At 35.3% G+C, this 18442-nt stretch overlaps 1 protein-coding gene across 1 annotated transcript in view; it reads right to left on the bottom strand.

The window, feature by feature from the left end:
* LOC148944280 (gamma-tubulin complex component 3 homolog) overlaps positions 1 to 18442 on the bottom strand; it is a 90312-nt gene that overhangs the window by 21834 nt on the left and 50036 nt on the right. The window contains exons 10-12 of the mRNA XM_089099780.1: positions 8833 to 9028; positions 5004 to 5202; positions 2184 to 2319 (exon numbers count right to left, since the gene is read on the bottom strand). Of these exons, the coding sequence (XP_088955906.1) occupies positions 2184 to 2319; positions 5004 to 5202; positions 8833 to 9028 (531 nt within the window). The remainder of the gene's footprint in view (positions 1 to 2183; positions 2320 to 5003; positions 5203 to 8832; positions 9029 to 18442) is intronic.

The following is an 18442-nucleotide window of genomic DNA, read 5'->3' as shown; positions in this document are numbered from 1 at the left end:
ACTCGGGGAAGGAGCCTAGTGCCCCATCTCAGACTGCTAAAGAAGGTCTAGGGTCTTGAGTCGTGAAAGGACTTTTGGAAATCGTTGAAGATGGCAACAGCCACGAGGTATATTTTGACAGTTTCTTTACAAGTCATCAGCTTTTTTGTGATCTGAAAGGAGCTGGATTTCGAGCAACTGGGACGGTTAGAGAAAACCAATTGGCAAGGTGCCCTCTCCTTTCCAACAAGGATGTTAAGAAGGAGCAACGTGGAGCGTATGATTATCGGTTTGATGTAGCCAACGATATATTGGTCGTAAAATGGCAGAACAATAACGTTGTCTCTGTTGCATCAAACCATCTCAGCCTAGATCCACTAAGACCGGTTGACCGAAGAGTTAAGGGACAGATGGGAAAGACGGCAGTGCAGCAGCCACATCCACTCAGGCAATACAACCGGTTGATTTACATGACTGGCTTGTCAGTAAGTATGCTGTGTCTATTAGAGGAAAGAAATGGTATTGGGCTCTGTCTGTGCGCCTGTTATACATGGCTGTCGTCAATGCTTATACACTATTCAATATGGTGGTTGACAAAGAATAGGAAATGCCTCTTGTAGATTTTAGACGGGAGGTCAAACGAGCCCTTTTGAAAACAAAATACGGAAGAGCGGAACCGAGGCCTTCAATGTTAGAAGGAAGACCAGTTTCTGTGCCACCAGTCAGCACCCGATAGGATAGAATAGGACACTTCCTAGTGAAGCGCGAAAAGCAGTGACGATGCCAAGGCGAAAACTGCAAGAAAAAACCACTGAGCTACTGTGAGAAATGCTACTGTGAGAGGCTGTTTTGCGTCTTACCACACTAAGTTTTGAATTGTTTTGGTTTTGTGTTGCAATTAATTCAATCTTTGGTATTAAAAATATACTTGATAAAAATCGTGTATACTTTGATACCACTAGAGCCCACTGTCCTATAAATAGGACAGCTTGTATCTCAGAAACCGGAAACAGGAAAAATCTATAAATGCATTTTTGGCTTACTTATGTGATAAAAAGAAACTGGTGAAAAGGACAACTAGAATCTCCGACATTTTTTCTTGGGTCTTAACGGGTTAATATACATATGGTGATATTTATTCCCTAAAATCTCAATTAATTTTTGATTTCTTAAAGTTACAAAAGTGAAAACATTTCAAAGAATTGTTTTCAGTAAAGCGCCAATGACGCAGTAGGTTTTAGGCTTCTGCAGTGAGGCGATACCCAAACTCTTATTTGTAGTTATTTTTATTCGATTCAAACTTGATTTGCATCGTCTTTTTAAGTTTCACTCGTTTTAAGATTTATTTATTCATTTACATTAATATTTATTGTATGTTTTTTCGCATTTATTTTTTATTTAATTTCTGTTCGTTTTAACGTTCATTTATACTTTAATAGCAAAATATTTGTTTTCGTTTTAAGCTTGATTTTCATATTCAATCTAAGCATTACTCACTTTAAGATCTATTGATTCATTTGTATTATTACTAGTTGTATGTTTTTTGCTATGATTGTTTATTTTATATATACTCGTTTTGGGTTTAATTTATTCTTTAATAGTAATTTCTGGTCGTTTTGAGTTTGAATTTTAAAAGTTATTTGTATCTCCTGAGCTTAAGTTTAAAATGACCTTTACTTTTCTTTGAAAAACGTATTTTTCGGAAAGTTTTTTTAATTAATAATAGTAAACATTGGAGCCGTATGGCCTTTACTATAGGCAACGCTACAGCGTTGCCTCTGATTCAGTTCTGATCAGCCATATTTTCGAAAACTCTATTCATTCAGTATTTTTTGAAGACGTCTCTCATAATGATCAAGATATTAAACAAATTGTTCGAGAAGCAGTTGAATTTCAACGGAAGTATTTTGATACTCTCTAATTAATTTTGGAACTCTCTATTGGAGCTCTAATTAATTTTCGCTTACCTGAAAGTTGCTAGTTATTTGGTTTGGAACGGGAGTCAATGGTGTGACTCCGTAAGCTCAGCCAGAGTCAACCCAGCTTTAAATGGGTACCTGGAGAAATCAGGGGGAACAACACGGGAAGCGTCAGATGACTTGCCCCCAACTACGCATTACATTCTCGGCCAAAGGTAGCGAATCAGGAGATCGGTACCTACGCAAAGTAGACCATTGGTCAGAACGCAAAAAAGCTTTTTTTACCTGGTAGTTTGTTCAGTAGCCTTCCAGATACAGTCTGACTGCGCCAAAGCTTCACTAGCAAATTTTCTACGTATTTTGTCTTCCAAAGAAATCGGAAGATGTTTTTATATTCCGCTTTCATTTCCACTGACGTAATCTACAAAAGAGAACATATTATTGTCGAATCAGAAATCAATTGGAAAAAGAACTATCAATTAATTTTTACTACTATAAATCTTCATAACATGGTAGATGCCAAAAAGGGGAATATGATAGGATTTTGGGGGTTTAGGGGGACTAAAAGGTAGCTAGGTTAGGTTAGGTTACGTATTTAATATATGCTATGCTTTACTAGCCTTCTTATCTTAATAGCATTATCTTAATATCATGTTTTTATCATTTTCAAAGGGTTTTTAACCACATTCATGAATTTCGTAATGACAACCTGTCGTGTATAACAATCGAGGATCTAATCATTCTTAGAAGGGGGGGGGGGTGGAAATAAATTCCTTTCCGGTGATTCTCCTTCTTATCTGTAATAGCCTTCTTATCTTAATGCTTAAATTTGACTCCACTTCCAATAATTCAAAAATACTCCCTTTCACACAAGAAGAATACTATTGAAAACAAAATTAAATTAAATAAATAAAATTAAATAAATAAAATCTAATTAAATAAATAAAAAATAACGATGCCTTGAGGAGAGAAAGTCTTATTAATTTGCATGTGTGTTAAGCAGTAAAATTTTCAGTCCGTATATTACGAAAGAAGTACAATTGCAGTGTTACAGCATAAAGCAGCAAAAAAGTGGAAAGCAGTTAGGCAATAATATTTTTAGTTCAGATATTATGAAAGCAGTAAAATTGCGGTGTTGAGCAGAAAGTAGTAAAAAAGCAGAAAGCAGAGTTAAGCTGTAAATTTTCAGTTTATAAATTCTGAAAGCAGTGTTAAAGAAGAAAGCAGCAGAAAAAGCAAAAAGAAAAGCTGAGCAGTAAAATTTTCAGTTCAAATATTTTGAAAGCAGTTAAAATTCCAGTGATATAGCAGAAAAAAAAGTAGAAAGACGTTAGACAGTAAAATTTTTAGTTCAGATATTTTGAAAGCAGTGAACCGCAATTTTGAAAGCCGTAAAATTGCAGTGTTAAAGCAACAAAAAGGCAGAAAGCAGAGTTAAGCTGTAAAATGTCCAGTTCAGATGTTTTGAAAGCGGTAAAATTGCAGTGTTGACGTGGAAAGCAGCAAAAACTAGAGACTCCGTACTTTCAGTGGAGAGAAAAAAAAATTATTTAATTGCTGAAAGGCAGAATCAACTCTCAGGGGAATTTACTAACATGCGACTGATTTTGAATAGCCAAAGATAACCAAAAATATAAATATAGCCAAAAAAAAAGAAGTTAGCAAAAACATGGTAGATGCCAAAAAGGGGAATTCAATAAAGTTAAATTCAGTGGTCAAAGTAGCTCGGCTCAGTAACGCTAACTGACAGACATAGAGGGGAAGGGGGGGGGAGAGAAGTTTTTCTAAGGAAGATAAAAAAGTTGTTTTCAAGATCTTCCAGTCGGGGAGGGGGTGGCTTTTCTGATTTTTAAATGAAAACAAAAACAGGTCTTTCAAAATCTAGGGGGCAGAAGCCGTCCCCCAACAGGTTTATACAACATAGCCAAATGAAGGAAAATCCATACAGGAAAGCAAAGAAACTATTTATTTTTTTTATTGTTCACTTGCAGAACAGAAAAAAACAGCAAAAAAATTTAATTGACATATTTTCAAGTTACTAAAACAAGGTAAAACACGACAAAGGTAATGGAACTCTACATATTACTCGATCGTAAAAAAGATTTCGCCATATTTAACCAATGGAAGAATATTACTTATGGTAAAACTTATGCAGTCATTTCTGCTACGGTTATTGAAAAAGTGACACTACGGAGCTATACAGATTCTACAGGAGTGAAAAAACAAAAAGAAAACGAAAATCGAAACAATGGATCAAACAACCCAAATTTGTGGTTGTTCGATTGTTGCCAACGAGCTGTTGTTTAAGCAATGAATATTTTTGTTGAACCCTTTGAAAAGTAAAATTACAAAGTGAAAAGTCGGCAAATTTTAGTCAATAAACGATTATTTATCATCTTGAGATACCAAATAAGATTTTAGAAAGCGGACCGGACGCATTCAGATAGGCTTGATGGGCTCCGATGTCTCCCAGCTATAACTTATTACATGAAAGAGGCGATATTGGGAAAATGTCTAGATTTTGGAAGAAAGACATAGGCCTGAAGCCATACTTGATAAGATTTTAGTTGAAAAATAACGATGACAGTTAGAATTTAAAAAGAAAGAGATTGGAACTGCGACTTTGAATCATAGTACTACAATACTAATAATATAATGAGAAATTTAAATAAAAAAAAGTTATACGCGTGATGCCACAGGACTAAATCAAACAAGGTCCGTACTTAAATTCATTAAAAAAACTGTGACAAACTAGAATAAAAACAAGACAGAAACAGAGAGAGGTGACAGAGAGAGAGAGGTGAGGGAGGAAGAGAGGAGGAGGAGAGAGATAGGGAAATAGAGAGAGGGAAAGAAGGAAGGATATGGAGAGAAAGAGAGAGAGAATCTTCTCTGGCATTAATTTTTACCTTGTGTACATGCTGGTGCAGTCCTCTTATTACAGGGTTCATGGAACCCAGTTCCAAAGAGAACAAGTTGAGACAGTCAGTATTTTGTGAGGAGAATAAAAATACAAAGAAAACAGAATCTCCATTCATTCATCCTGCCTGTGAGTAGATATCCTTCACAAGATAAAAACATTGACAACTGTACACTGTGGCTTACCGTGAGAAGTGGGCCATCAATCCTATACTCCAAAGAAAAACCATCCCACCCTGTTTGTCCAGTATTGTCAAGTCTGACATCAAGTCTCTTTAGTACTTCTGAATCATCAAACTGAGCATTGGTTTGTCGAATGGCAGTTTCAAGCAGAGTTGCCAGCGTATGAGACGAAACTGATAAAATTGGTTTATTTAACTCTGGCCTAGAAATTTTATACAAGGTTTCATCAGATTTACATATTAAAACATCAATTCTAAATATGCCCTGGACTGAACCAAAGACCATCCTTCACATAAAATTCTCTAATATTACGTTTGAGAAACCTGAGGTTATTTAGATTGACCATAAGGAAACTTACATGATTCGCACTAAGGGTATTGTACCCCAAAAGCTGTAAAAATAAAAATCCTATATTGACAGCATCAACTGTATTTTGCCCACGATGAAGAAACGCCCGTGGATTGGCTAAAATATTGTTTTTAGAAAGCTATCCAAATTCTCATTCAACGTCAAAAAGGCTCTCGTCACAACAGCGAACATTATTCTTGGCTTAAGAGTCCTTGTTAAGTAGTAACTAAGAGTTATACTATATATATAAATATATATATATATATATATATATATATATATATATATATATATATATATATATATATATATATATATATATATATATATATATATATATATATATATATATATATATATATATATATATATATATATATATATATATATATATATATATATATATATATATATATATATATATATATATATATATATATATATATATATATATATATATATATATATATGTATATGTATATATATATATTTATATATAATTACTATATAAAATAATATAAATACAATACAATATAATTACTATAATACAGTTATAATAATACAAAATGACTAAACCTAATAACATATGTAAACATGCGTGCTTGTCCCATTTGGCTTACATGTCTCACTAAACGTCAGACAAAAATTATTCTTGGCTCTTCCTTTACTACTTATGAAAATGGTCTTTGTCAGCTTCAACTGTTTTCCTTGGAAAGAAGACGTCACAAACTTACCATGGACGTTGATAGAAATGCCAAGAGTTAGACTTTCACAGTCAAAATCTCCCTCGCTAACGAGACAACTAAGAAGCAAATCATAACTCAAAAGGCAGGAGGAGATCCCCCTCCCAGATTTTGCAGACCCTAGATTTTGAGAAAAAATCTTTTAGAGGGGATTTTGGTATTATCGCCGTAACACCTTTAATTAGGTGTTGTTTTCTTAGACCATATTGCCGTTCTACGACGAACAAATAAACGTTCAAACGGGGATAAATCCATTTATTTAGACAGTGAAAAAAAAAAAAAAAAAAAAAAAAAAAAAAAAAAAAAAAACAGGTATAAAAGTCCAGATATTTCGATCACATATACAGCGACCGTCTTCAGTAGAAATACTAAAATGATAAAATTGAAACTAGCATATTTATCAATCAATCAATCAATATCTTTATTGTCCAAAAAACACACAATATGGAGTACATGAAGACAAAAAAAGAGAAAAAAAGAAGGAGAATACACTCACAAAGAAAACTATACTACCGAGAATAGATTCAAATATTTCTACTAACACATAGCAGGATGGAGGCTGTTTGTCCTATCACCCCTAGAAAAATAGCGACCGCGACGCTGCTCAGCCACGGTTAGTGGCTCAGTTAACCCATAGGCTGATACTAGTCTTTTGTTTCTAGCCCAAATCAGTATACACAGGAGAAATTTCGCGAAACGAAAATATACGGACCTAATGGACTTTTTATCAGTTGCCGTAAGCATATTCCTAAACGGAGTCAATGCGAGGACATGAGGAATAGCTAAAGCGTTGTAGACACGGACGAGAATACGAATTCCTTAGCAAGCTTTACAGCCAACTAGCACACTAAACACTTTTCTAAGTTTTTTACTTATATCAAGGATAAGGAGTGTCCTTTTTATTCTTACGCTACCCCCTATCGGTAAACCAATATAATTAGGCCTAATACAAGCAGACAAATTAACTCTGATATCCTAACTGTACGCATCCAGCATCACCAACAGATTTGCCGAAAGTAAGGATCTCGCTCTTCGATAAAACAAAATAAATCACGTTTAGGATCATTCACAAAATAAAGAACTTCCGGATTATTCACTAGATTATTTTCAGAGAGAGTTCATTGACAAAAATAATTTAAAGTTCTTATGTAAATTATCTTCTTTAATCTTGTCCAAATGTAAAACAAATTTCCAATGAAAGTGGCAAAGCCTTCCGTGTCTTCTAATTGCAAACCAAATGTCGAGTTTATAGTTGTTTACTGGGTTGGTCTCATTTCCCCATTTATACAACGTATTTTCGACGCAACACCATTAATTAGGTGTTGTTTTCTTAGATCACACTGCCGTTCTAAGACGAACAAATAAAATTCCAAATGGTGATAAATCCATTTATTTAAACAGTGAAAAAAAAAAAAAAAAAAAAAAAAAAAAAAAAACAAAACAAACAGATATAATAGTCCAGATACTTCGATCGCATATACAGCAACCGTCTTCAGAAGAAATACTAAAATAATAAAATTAAAACTAGCATATTTATATGCAACAAAATAAACAATTTTTCGGGTCATTCACAAAATAATGCACTTCCGGATTATCCACTAGATTATTTTCAGAGAGAGAACTCTCTGAAAATAATCTCAATGAACTCTCTCTGAAAATAATCTAGTGAATAATCCGGAAGTTCATTATTTTGGTATTAGAAATACCTTACTAGATTAACTGAAAAAAAAAATGCCATGAGACTTTTACTTCAAGAGGATTTCACGTCGACCAAAAAAATCAATTTTAATTCCTTTGTGAAGTGTTTTCTTCGTGAAGTGTTTCTTTGTGAAGTTTTCTTTGTGAAGTGTTTCTTTGTGAAGTGTTTCTTTGTTTCTTTCGTGAAGTTTCTTTGTGAAGTGTTTTCTTCGTCGCTTTAACCATTGACTTTATTGTTTGACATTTACCTTACTGCATTGACATTCAAATAGTACTTACTATTTTGGATTTTGCTGTTGCTTCTTTGTTTTAGCTTCTTGCATAACGTAATTCCTTTTTTTCTCAGTATAAACTTGCTCATGTTAGCTTAAAGGTATTATAGTGAATAAAGACATTCTATCCTATACGTTAAAGGTATAATACATATTAGACTGCCAATAACTCTGCTTTTTGCCATTACAGTTGGAGCTAAGAAAAAAAAAAGAACTCAAATGGAGTTTGAAGATACTATAAGAAAAGGTTTAAGGGAAGTAGATATCTCAAGGTAAGGAACAAAGCGTGAAACTGTGAATAGTGAGGTAAAGAAGGTGCTTGTCTATTTGTGTTAGCTTCAAGTGAGTATTGACTATAAGATTAGTTCGGGTGCAGTAGCTGAAATGGTGGTATGTTTCAAATAAAAATTAAAAAAAAAAGCGGACAAACAGAAAAATATATTTCATGTTTCGGTTATTACTAAGGACCTATTTTTGCAGAACCAAAGTAAGGTTTTCTTAGGGCTCCAAGATACGACAAGAACTAAGTTTTAATCTGAAGGTCTATTTCCTGGCTACTTCTGAGTGAGAAAAGAAAGAAAAGAAAACTTCCATGCATCTTTAGAACCACTCACTTTGTGAATGAGTTAGGGGATTGGGTCACTTGATTGAAATTGTTTACTTCGTCGGAGTGGGGCATAAATCAAAGCTCTCTTAAAAACACCGCATAACGTCAGTTAAGTCACCACAGCTAAGTTGTTAGTAGCAGTATTAACGAACAAGTAAACTCACGTCATTGCCTCAAGTAATGTGAAGGCAAAATCTCCCTGAGAAAGCATGATGTATTTCCTAAAGGCGTCAAAATGTTTGGCTAGCTCATATTTATTCATCATGACCATTAGTAAATGCTTTGAAGTTGCATCACAGGACTCAACAACCAGTTCTCGAAGTTCTCCGTCCTCCCATTTAACAATCCACGGTTCTTCCCCTACAAATATAGTAAAACATAATTAGTAGCAGAAAATGGTTAACAGAAAACTTGATTTGTTGTCATTGATAGGGTTCAGTAACAACTGACGTAACCTAATGACGGTATAACCTAATGATGTCATGACCCGATGACGTCAAAATGCATGGTAATTGACAGCAACCGATGACTCAATGGCTTTTAACATGAAACCTAAATAGAACTGAAGGTTCCTTGTTTGTTTTATCAGTTATAGAGCGTATAAAATTTAGAATAAGCTTAGTCCAAGCATAATTAAAAAAAAAAAAATTAATAGTTTTTAATCTTGGTTATGCCGAGACCAGCTGAATAAGAAAAGATAAAAAAAAAATCAAATGGAACCCGTTTCATGTACTTTAGTTTTTTTCACATTTTTATTCTTTATTTAATTTATTTGTTATAAAAAAAAACGCTGTTTTGTTGTTGCGGGTCGTGAAATAGTTGCGGGTAGTATTATGTATGCGTTTGTTCTCGTAAAAGTTCAACTCAGTACAGGGTTTTACTCCTGAATTCCTAAAATAATTTTAAAAATCATTTTATTGATTCTATCCTGTTGAAAATTATTTTACACTTTTCACTCTCCTTGTTTGGAAAATAAACTATTCACTTGGCAGTTCAGGGTTATCCCCTTCAAACAAGGTAAAACTAAGTTCTGAAAGAATTCAATTTTTGCTTCAGTAGCTGGATTTCAAATCGTTCAGTACACCTTTAATCACGTCGACAAATATTCGCTTTACTTTTGTCTAGGATCAAAGTTGAAGATTCCCCTTTTCCTGTCGGCAAAGTTTCGTTTAAAATAAAGTTTCCTGTTTAAAGAATGTACTATTCAATTTGCAATACCGAAAGAATGTACTATTGTCTTTCTACTTTAAACGGGTATTCAACAGCATCTTTTTTTTTGAGAGGTGCAGTTTTTTTTTAAGACAGCACCTTTTTAAACGGGGATTCAACAGCACCTTTCTACAACGATTTTAGAGAACTTGCTTTCAATCTGACATGCCAGTCGAAATCCACATATCGAAGCTAGGTGGTTTTCACTCGACAAAATTTGTCACCTTGTTTCTGATTTTTACAAAATTTAGAGTTTCAGTTGCTGTAGTGGCAGATTACTCTTTACCAACAGTTCGTTACCACAAACTGTTTGATAAAACGCGCTGATCTTAGCATGACAACCTTTTGAGCTTATTCTATTTCTATCATTTAGGAGACCAAAGACATTTTTAACACGCCTATAAATACGTGGAATTTTTTTTTAAATAGGCAAAGAAAAATATAAAATGTCAAAACTTTTATTTACACAATTAATATAACAAAAATTTTGATTTCAGTTCCGAAAGATTTAACATCCTTAATAATATCCTACACCTTTAAGGGATGTTTGAAATAAACACCTTAAGCGGATATTCAATCTCTTTGTTGTGGGAATTGTGTGATCTGGCAACATCATTATTTCAGTCCTTTTGTATCTCTGTCGGCCCAATGATGGGTTTTTCACAAAACTTTTCGGCTCTTTTATCTCATCTCTCCTTGTATTTGGCATTATCGGAGGAGTAAACACTTGCACGTAATCTTTCCTTGAACACTGGAAGGCTGAACATTCACATCCTCTTTCGTTTAGACATGGACTGTTATCAAATTCATGTTTTATACAGCACTCATTAAGGAAATTACACAAGGATATGGAACTTTCAGCAGCAGTACTGTCTTGAACAATTCTAGAAGTGGAATCATCAGGCTGTTTGAAGGAAGGTTCCTCCAACTGGTGCCAGGTTTCTCCAGTGTGTCTCCATATCTGTTTTCTTCCATCAAGCCATATCACCTCATCAGAATACCTTGATGCACTTGAAACTTTTCCAAATAAATTGTCTTGAACAGGTCTTGAAGAAGAATTATTAGGCTGTTTGAATGTAGTTTCCTCCAACTGTTTCCAGGTTTCGCCGGTATATCTCCATATCTGCTTTCTTCCATCAAGCCATATAACTTCATCAGAATATTTTGGTGCACTTAAAACTTTTCCAAATAACATGATAAAATAGTTGTTTTCTCTTTGCTTGATAAACTCAAACTATGCATTATTAGTCAGAACCATGCCTTATATTATGAGAGTGACGTCATATCTTCCACCATCTGAAATGCTAAAAAAAGTGACGTCATACCTTCCACCATCTGAAATGCTTTAAAAAAGTGACGTCATACCTTGTACCATCTCAAATGTTTCTAAATGAAAGTGACGTCATTTCTTCTTAAACATTATCATAAAAACAAGGGCCAATGCATGATGACGATAATACATTGTAGAAGCCTGAAAACCCAAGGATAGGACAAGCAAGAAATTAATTAGTATCATAAATGATTTCAGTTGGACGTCTGTATTGCATACATTTTGTCTGTGGCTAGTATGTAGACTCAAAGAACTGAACACCTACTGTAGTTAAATTTTATTCATTGAAGAAAAGATTTACTTAGGAGAGTTTTCTCTCAAGATTATAGGCTATAAAATGGCAGGAGTAGCAACAAAATTAGCCAAGCCGATTCTGTCCAAAACAGCTTGCCAAAAAGCACAACAGATATTTATTTTAATAACAGTTAATTTTCTTCTGTGCCCAGTTTCTGTAGGTTTGTTTTTCAGTTAAATTTGTGATTATATAATCAACAGGTAGCATATCTACTCTAGGATCTTTTAGAGAGCCTAGTACATTGGGTAAAGTAGCCTACACTTATTGGAATTGAATCTGCATTTTCAAGTGTGATGTATTGTACGTGTAATAAAACTTGGCCTGTCTGCTCTGACATAGCTCTCAAATACCTAATTGCTTGAGGGTAGCCTACTCACGTCAGCTATATCACTTAAAGTGTAAAAAAAACATTATTATACTGTTTTTTTCTGTACATTTTGTCTATAGGAAGATGATCCTACCTTTAATGTTGATTCCTAATATAGCCTAGGCTAAATGAGGTTACTGCTTTCCCAAATGTGCCCTTGCCTTACAAATTGTAAATGTAAATATTTAGGAATGATATAGACTAGCTAAAATATGTTATATTGTTTCTGAGCAGTTTTTAGGATTTTATAGGGTATAATTCTACTTTAGCTACTTTTGGCTAGGCTATCTTGGAAAGGGGTTAGGTTAGTTAGGAAAATGATACTTTCAGGGATGGGTCTACAGACTAAAGTATGTAATGGGAAGGTATTTTGAAGTACCTACCTCCACTCCTCCCTCTAGAGGGTCCTGACCTTTGATGACCTTTAAAAATCTGTGTGTTATAAAAGAATCCTTTTATAATGTTTCCTTTTGGAGAGTAGGAGCACTAAACTGATAGGCTACTCTAGATTATCAGCAGCATCAGTTCATGAAAATTTAAGGGAAGGGACAAAATGTATTTTTCAGTATCTAGAGAGAGGTGTAAATTTCATGCAGTTTTCCATTTTTTAATGAAAATGTCAAAATGGCATTTCAATGAAAATAGGGTAAAAGACCTCTTTTCAGAAAAGACCACTTGGTAAATCTCTAGTGGGCCTTATAATTTAGCTAAGATGAAAGCAAAAACATCATTTGATACCTTTTTGTGCTCTTTCATGGTTTGGTAGTTGCTTCTGGGGCTGGTTATATCTTGAGCCCTCAAAGGGGCCCCAAAGCTATCATTTCATTTTTGTAACCACGCAAAGAAGTTATCAACACTAGTTGAGTCATTGAAAAGTGGTTAAAACATATCACTAGCTTATAAATAGGTTGTTCAAGAGTAATATATTCCAAAAATACTTATTTATCACAATTCAAACCTCATTTATTAGGTAACTCAAATATAAACCATTTCCCTACCATTTCAAGTTTTTGAATGCCATTGACAAACATAGTGCTGAATTTTGTGATTCAAAACTTCAACAATTCAGGGTATGTATTTGCAAATTAGGCGGGGGGGGGGGGGCAATTTCATGTTAAATTTGCAGTGGGCCATATAATTTAGCTAGGATGAAAGTGAAAACATCATTTGATGCTTTTTTATGCTCTTTCATTATTCATATAAAATACCTTCAGGGCCCCTTTGAGGGCTCGGGGTGCAGTGGGCCCCAGAGGTGATTATTGAATTATGAAAGAGCATAATGTGGTCTATGTATGGAATAAGTACTAATATAAATGAATTTAGTACTAATATAAATGAATAAATTACTATAGATTACTATTAAAGAATAAATAAAACCCAAATCAAGCAGTAATTAAATAAACAATCATAGCAAACAAACATACAACAGGTGGAAATATAAACGAATAAATAAATCTTAAAACGAGTAAAGTTTAAGCTGAATATGCAAATCTAGCTTGAAACAAACAAAAATCACTGCAAACAGGAGTTTGGGTTTAATATAAATGAATTTAGTACTAATATAAATGAATAAACTACAAGAAATTACTATCATAGGCAGTGCAATAGCACTGCCTAAGTAAAAAACAATGTTGGCACAATCTATTATTTTTTTTTTCTTTATACCAGGGCACTTTGTATCAAAGGAGTTTTCGAAGAAAATTCGAAAAGGGCTCTTTCGATTGGAAATTGGAGTGGCCTGTGCCCTTTTTAATAGTCAAAAGTGATTGGAGGGTAACTAACACCACTTATATGCCCACTATTTCCCCGAGCACATCCAATCAGAATTTTGAGATAGCCATTTTGTTCAGCGTAGTTAATTTCCAAATAGAAATTATGTTTTTGAGGAGGACACTCCCCCACAACCCTCAGGGCAAGGGTTGTAAGTTATACCCTGGGGGCATATAAGATTTTTATAGAAAGGATTGTCCTAGAGACTTCAAAAAGAGCTCATTCGATTGGAAATTCGAAGGGCTAGTGCCCTTTTTAATAGTCGAAAGTGATTGGAGGGCAACTACCCCCCCCCCCTCTCACAGCCACCTTCTCCCCAAACACATCGAATCAAAATTTTGAGATAGCCATTTTGTTCAACATAGTTGCAAATTCTGAAAATTAGGTCTTTGAGGATGACAACCCCCCCCCACAGCCCTCAGGGTAAGGGTTATAAATTATGCCCTGGAGGCATATAAGGTATTCATAGAAAGCGTTGTTGTAAAAACTTCAAAATGGGCTCATTCAATTGGTAATTGAAATGGCTAGTGCCCTTTTTAATAGTTGAAAGTAATTGGAAGGCAGTAAATTCCACCACTGTAAAATCAGTAAAAGGCAGTAAAATTTGGAAGGCAGTAAAATCAACCACTAAAACCAAATGGTTTTTGTGGTTGATTTAAAGAATGGTGGAAGAAGATAAATATTGAAGGTTTCAAATTTTTTTTATAAATAGTCGTTTTGATTGAACCATCTAGGGCAAACTTATGTGGAAGCTCGACTGTGTCTGAGGGTGTAGGTTATGCCTATATACGAGTATTATCTTCCTTTATTTTCCTTTAACTATGTTGTTAGAGAGAGAGAGAGAGAGAGAGAGAGAGAGAGAGAGAGAGAGAGAGAGAGAGAGAGAGAGAGAGAGAGAGAGAGAGAGAAAAAAACGAACAAAGAGAGAGAGGTGAGAGGGTAAACACAAAGAAGGAGGAGAGGAAAGGGAAAAGAGCAACAGCATGCGCAATTAAGGGGGGGAACGTAAAAAAATTTATCTAATTCCAGCCAAGGAGGGAGCAGTGCTGACTCTTTTATTGTCGAAATAGAAAATTCAGTGTTGAGATTGAACATTTGTTAAAGAACCCATAGTCAAAGTAGCTGAAATATGTTCCTGGCCTCCCCCAGGCCATTCAGCGTGTCCCCAGGTGGCGATAGGGGAATACCCTACAGATATGCAGGGTACCTCCATAGGAGAACGACCAAGGAGGGGCCTTGTCCTTGGGGGTCCATAATAGAAACTGGGACACCCTCGCCCGGAGTCATAAATACAGGCGGAGGAGGAAGAAGGCCCCTCAAATGTACACTCAAAAGGACTCACTGTTTTGTCCACAAGTCCCATGAGTTACAAAACTTCTCCCAGTAATGGGATAAATTGCATGGTGATGAAGAACACCATCGCGGGAGGATCCTCTATAGGACAACTGCGGCAGGGTGTAAGATCCAGATCTATGGACAAAGGCCTCTGCAAAGGGTTGCCTCGACCTTTTTGGGGTACCTGCAAGACTGGGGACCTTGCGGTCAACTCTATTCCCACTTGCGGAGTGGCGCCCCTCCAGGAAATTATAGCCTAGTAAACGAAACGGCATTCGCAAGGGATTCTGACTAATGGACAATTCTTCTGGGCTTGGTTTGTTTTGATGGGCATCTTCGGGCTGAAAAACCTCTTCCTAGCTAATTTATCTATTATGGGCAGCCTCCCCGTAGTAGCATAATATTTGTAGGCATGAATATATAACGAGTCGGAGGTAATAGGCTTGAGATTGTCTGTGCAGGATTTCGACTCTTGTTGATAGAAGAGCATTGCCAAGTGCTGAAAACTATGTTGTGACCAAGATGGGCCCAGGATTGCACAAAGCCTCCATTCATGGAGGCCTCCATTAGGTGATATAGAATTTGTTTACTCAGGCAGGAAGGATGGGGTACATAGACAGGGAGTAGGGCTCATGATAAAAAAGGAAGCTACTAAGTCTTGTTTAGGCTGGGAAGGTATTATTAATAGAATACTAATTCCTCATTTTATGAGTAAAAAGCTCAGGGTATCAGTTATAGTAGCATATGCCCCTGTACAACCGACTGACGGAGTTACTAATGACTCAGATGAATTTTACTTATAGTTACAGGATCCAATAGACAGGGTCCCAAGTAGAAATATGATGTTGTTACTGGAATATTTTAACACACAGGTTGGTAGAAATATGGATAAATATTATCATAGCCCATGTAAATTTGGCATAGGAAAAGAAAACAGTAATAGATACAGTCTTTTTTATTATTGTGGGCACAACCATCTAGTTATAATAAACCCAACGTTTGGTCACAAGATCGATCATAAGCCAACACGGTATTCACGTGATTGTAAAACAATAAACTTTATTGATTATGTTATAGTAAACCAAAGACTGGCAGGATCAATACAAGATACTAGGGTATATAGGAGTGCCGTTATTGATGTTAAGAGTAAAGATAACCATCTAGTAGTGTCAAGGGTTAATTTAAAGTTGAACTATCAGAAGGGTAACTACCTCCCGGGAAGTTATGATGTTAGTAGATTGCAGGATAAGAATTTGAGAGAAAATTTCCAGGAACAGTTGTATACTAAACTTAAGAGCTTAAAATTTGATAATGTGGAAGATGTTTGGAATCATTTTAGAAAAATAATTTGTGAAGTTGCTGAAGGTGTATTAGGGAAGAAAGCTAGAACTGCAGCTAAGAATATTAGTGAAAAAGCTTTATCTTTAATAGAAAGGAGAAAGGAATTGTACAAAAATTATTTCAGGGATATATTCTATGAAAACAAAAGCACTTTAAAGAAGGTGGAGACAGTATCGAAATATGAACTACGTAAACGTGAATTGAAGGTTTGGGGGAAAAGTGTTAAGGAACTTGAAGATACAGTTCTATAGTATAATTGTAAAATATTGGATAGATATGTTAATAAATTGAGAGGGAGTTGTCAATGCGGACTTGGATCAATTAGAGGTAGGAACGGGGCTCCAATTAACGACAATGCAAAACCTAAAGAGAGATGGGCCGAACATTTTGAGAATTTGCTTACCCGAGATAGAGTTGCAGGAAAAGATATGTTTTGTGAGGAAGAATTAGCAGCGGTACTAAAAGGATTAAAAAATAATAAGGCTCCAGGTGCTGATAGGGTGGTAAATGAGTTTCTTAAAATATGGTGGCTCTGAGGTTAAAAGTAAGTTACTGAAGATAATGAATATGAATTTTGAAAAAGAGGAAGTACCTAAAGGTTTTTAAAAAACCTTAATTAAGCCACTTAGTAAGAAAACTGATAATAATGAGTGTGGAAATTATCGAGAAACTGGTCTAGTCTCTGTAAGTAGTAAATTACTTAGTAATATGATACTTTTTAGACTGAGAGATGCCGTAGACAAAGTTTTAAGAGAAGAACAGTAGGGTTTTAGAAAAGGTAGAGGATGTGTTTGACAATATTTTCACTATTAGGCTAATAATTGAGAAGTGCCTGAGTTTTCAAACACCTTTGATCCTCAGTTTCATAGATTATGACCAAGTGTCTGATTCTGTCGATACAAGAGCTTTGGTAAAAATTTATCCTTGTATGGTATACCAGACAAATACATTAAAGTGCTTAGTGCTATGTACGAGAATAACACCGCTGCGGTTAAGGTAGGAAATGAGGTTAGCAGCTGGTTTTGCATTAAATCAGGAGTTAAGCAGGGTTGTGTTCTATCCCTCTTTATATGGATTATTTTGATGGACTTTGTTTAAGGAGCACAGGAAAGGCAATGGGAGACCACGGAATCAAATGGGGAGGAAAAAGTCTCCTGGACTTGGGTTATGCTAATGATTTAAGCATCCTAGATGAAAGTGTGAGCAAAATGAATGAAGTTTTAGAAGTTTTGCGAGTTCAGGGTGCTAGAATTGGTTTGAAAATTAATGTTAGGAAGACTAAGTCACTAAGGCTAGGAATAAGTGAAGATGAAAAGGTGACGTTGGGTAATGAAAAAATTGATCAGATGGGCAGCCTCACTTACCTTGGTAGTATTATTAGTAAAGATGGTGGGAGCAGTGAAGATGTCAAAAGTAAAATAGCCAAGGCTCAGGGTGTTTTTCACAGATAAAAAAAGTTTGGAAGAACAGGAAGATAAATCTGCAAACCAAGATTAGAATATTAAAAGCTACAGTGATGACAGTGATCAAATATGGATCTGAAGTAAGGGCGCTGCGAAAAGCAGATAAAGATTTGCTAGATGTTTTCCGGAAAAATTGCTAAAGGATTGTTCTGGGTACCTGGCTGACTGACCGTATTTCAAACAATAGGCTATACGTAAAATGTGGTTCAATACCACTGTCTAGGGCTATAATGAAAGAAAGGTTGAGGTGGCTAGGGCACGTTTTGCGGATGAAGGATGACATATTGCTGGAGGTTTTTCTTTTCAGCCAACCATCTAGGGCTAAACGGAAAGCAGATTGTCCCCGTCTGGGGTGAGAAGACATCATGAAGAAAGATTTAAAGGAAATGAGAACTTCGTGGACGGGTGTAAAAAGGGAGGTTTTGAATAGATTGGGGTGGAGGAGGAGCGTGCGTAGCTGTGTTGGCCTCAGGCGGCTTGGTGCTGCGGTGAGTTGTTAGTAGTAGAAGTAGTATTCCGGACCTGATTTTTTTTATTTAGAGGGTTCAGTAGTAAAATGGATGAAATGATATACAATGATTATTAGCCATTTAACCATCAGAGAGCAACGATTCTTGGTAATAGTTATACATATAAAAAAAAAGGCAAAACAAGCTAAATCTAC

The sequence above is a fragment of the Artemia sp. Qi Xiang Cuo genome, chromosome 14 (genome assembly GCF_049724085.1).
Source record: "Artemia sp. Qi Xiang Cuo chromosome 14, ASM4972408v1, whole genome shotgun sequence".
Lineage (NCBI taxonomy): Eukaryota > Metazoa > Arthropoda > Branchiopoda > Anostraca > Artemiidae > Artemia > Artemia sp. Qi Xiang Cuo.
The sequence above is the reverse complement of the archived record's forward strand: the minus strand, read 5'-3'. Positions and strand labels throughout refer to the sequence as shown.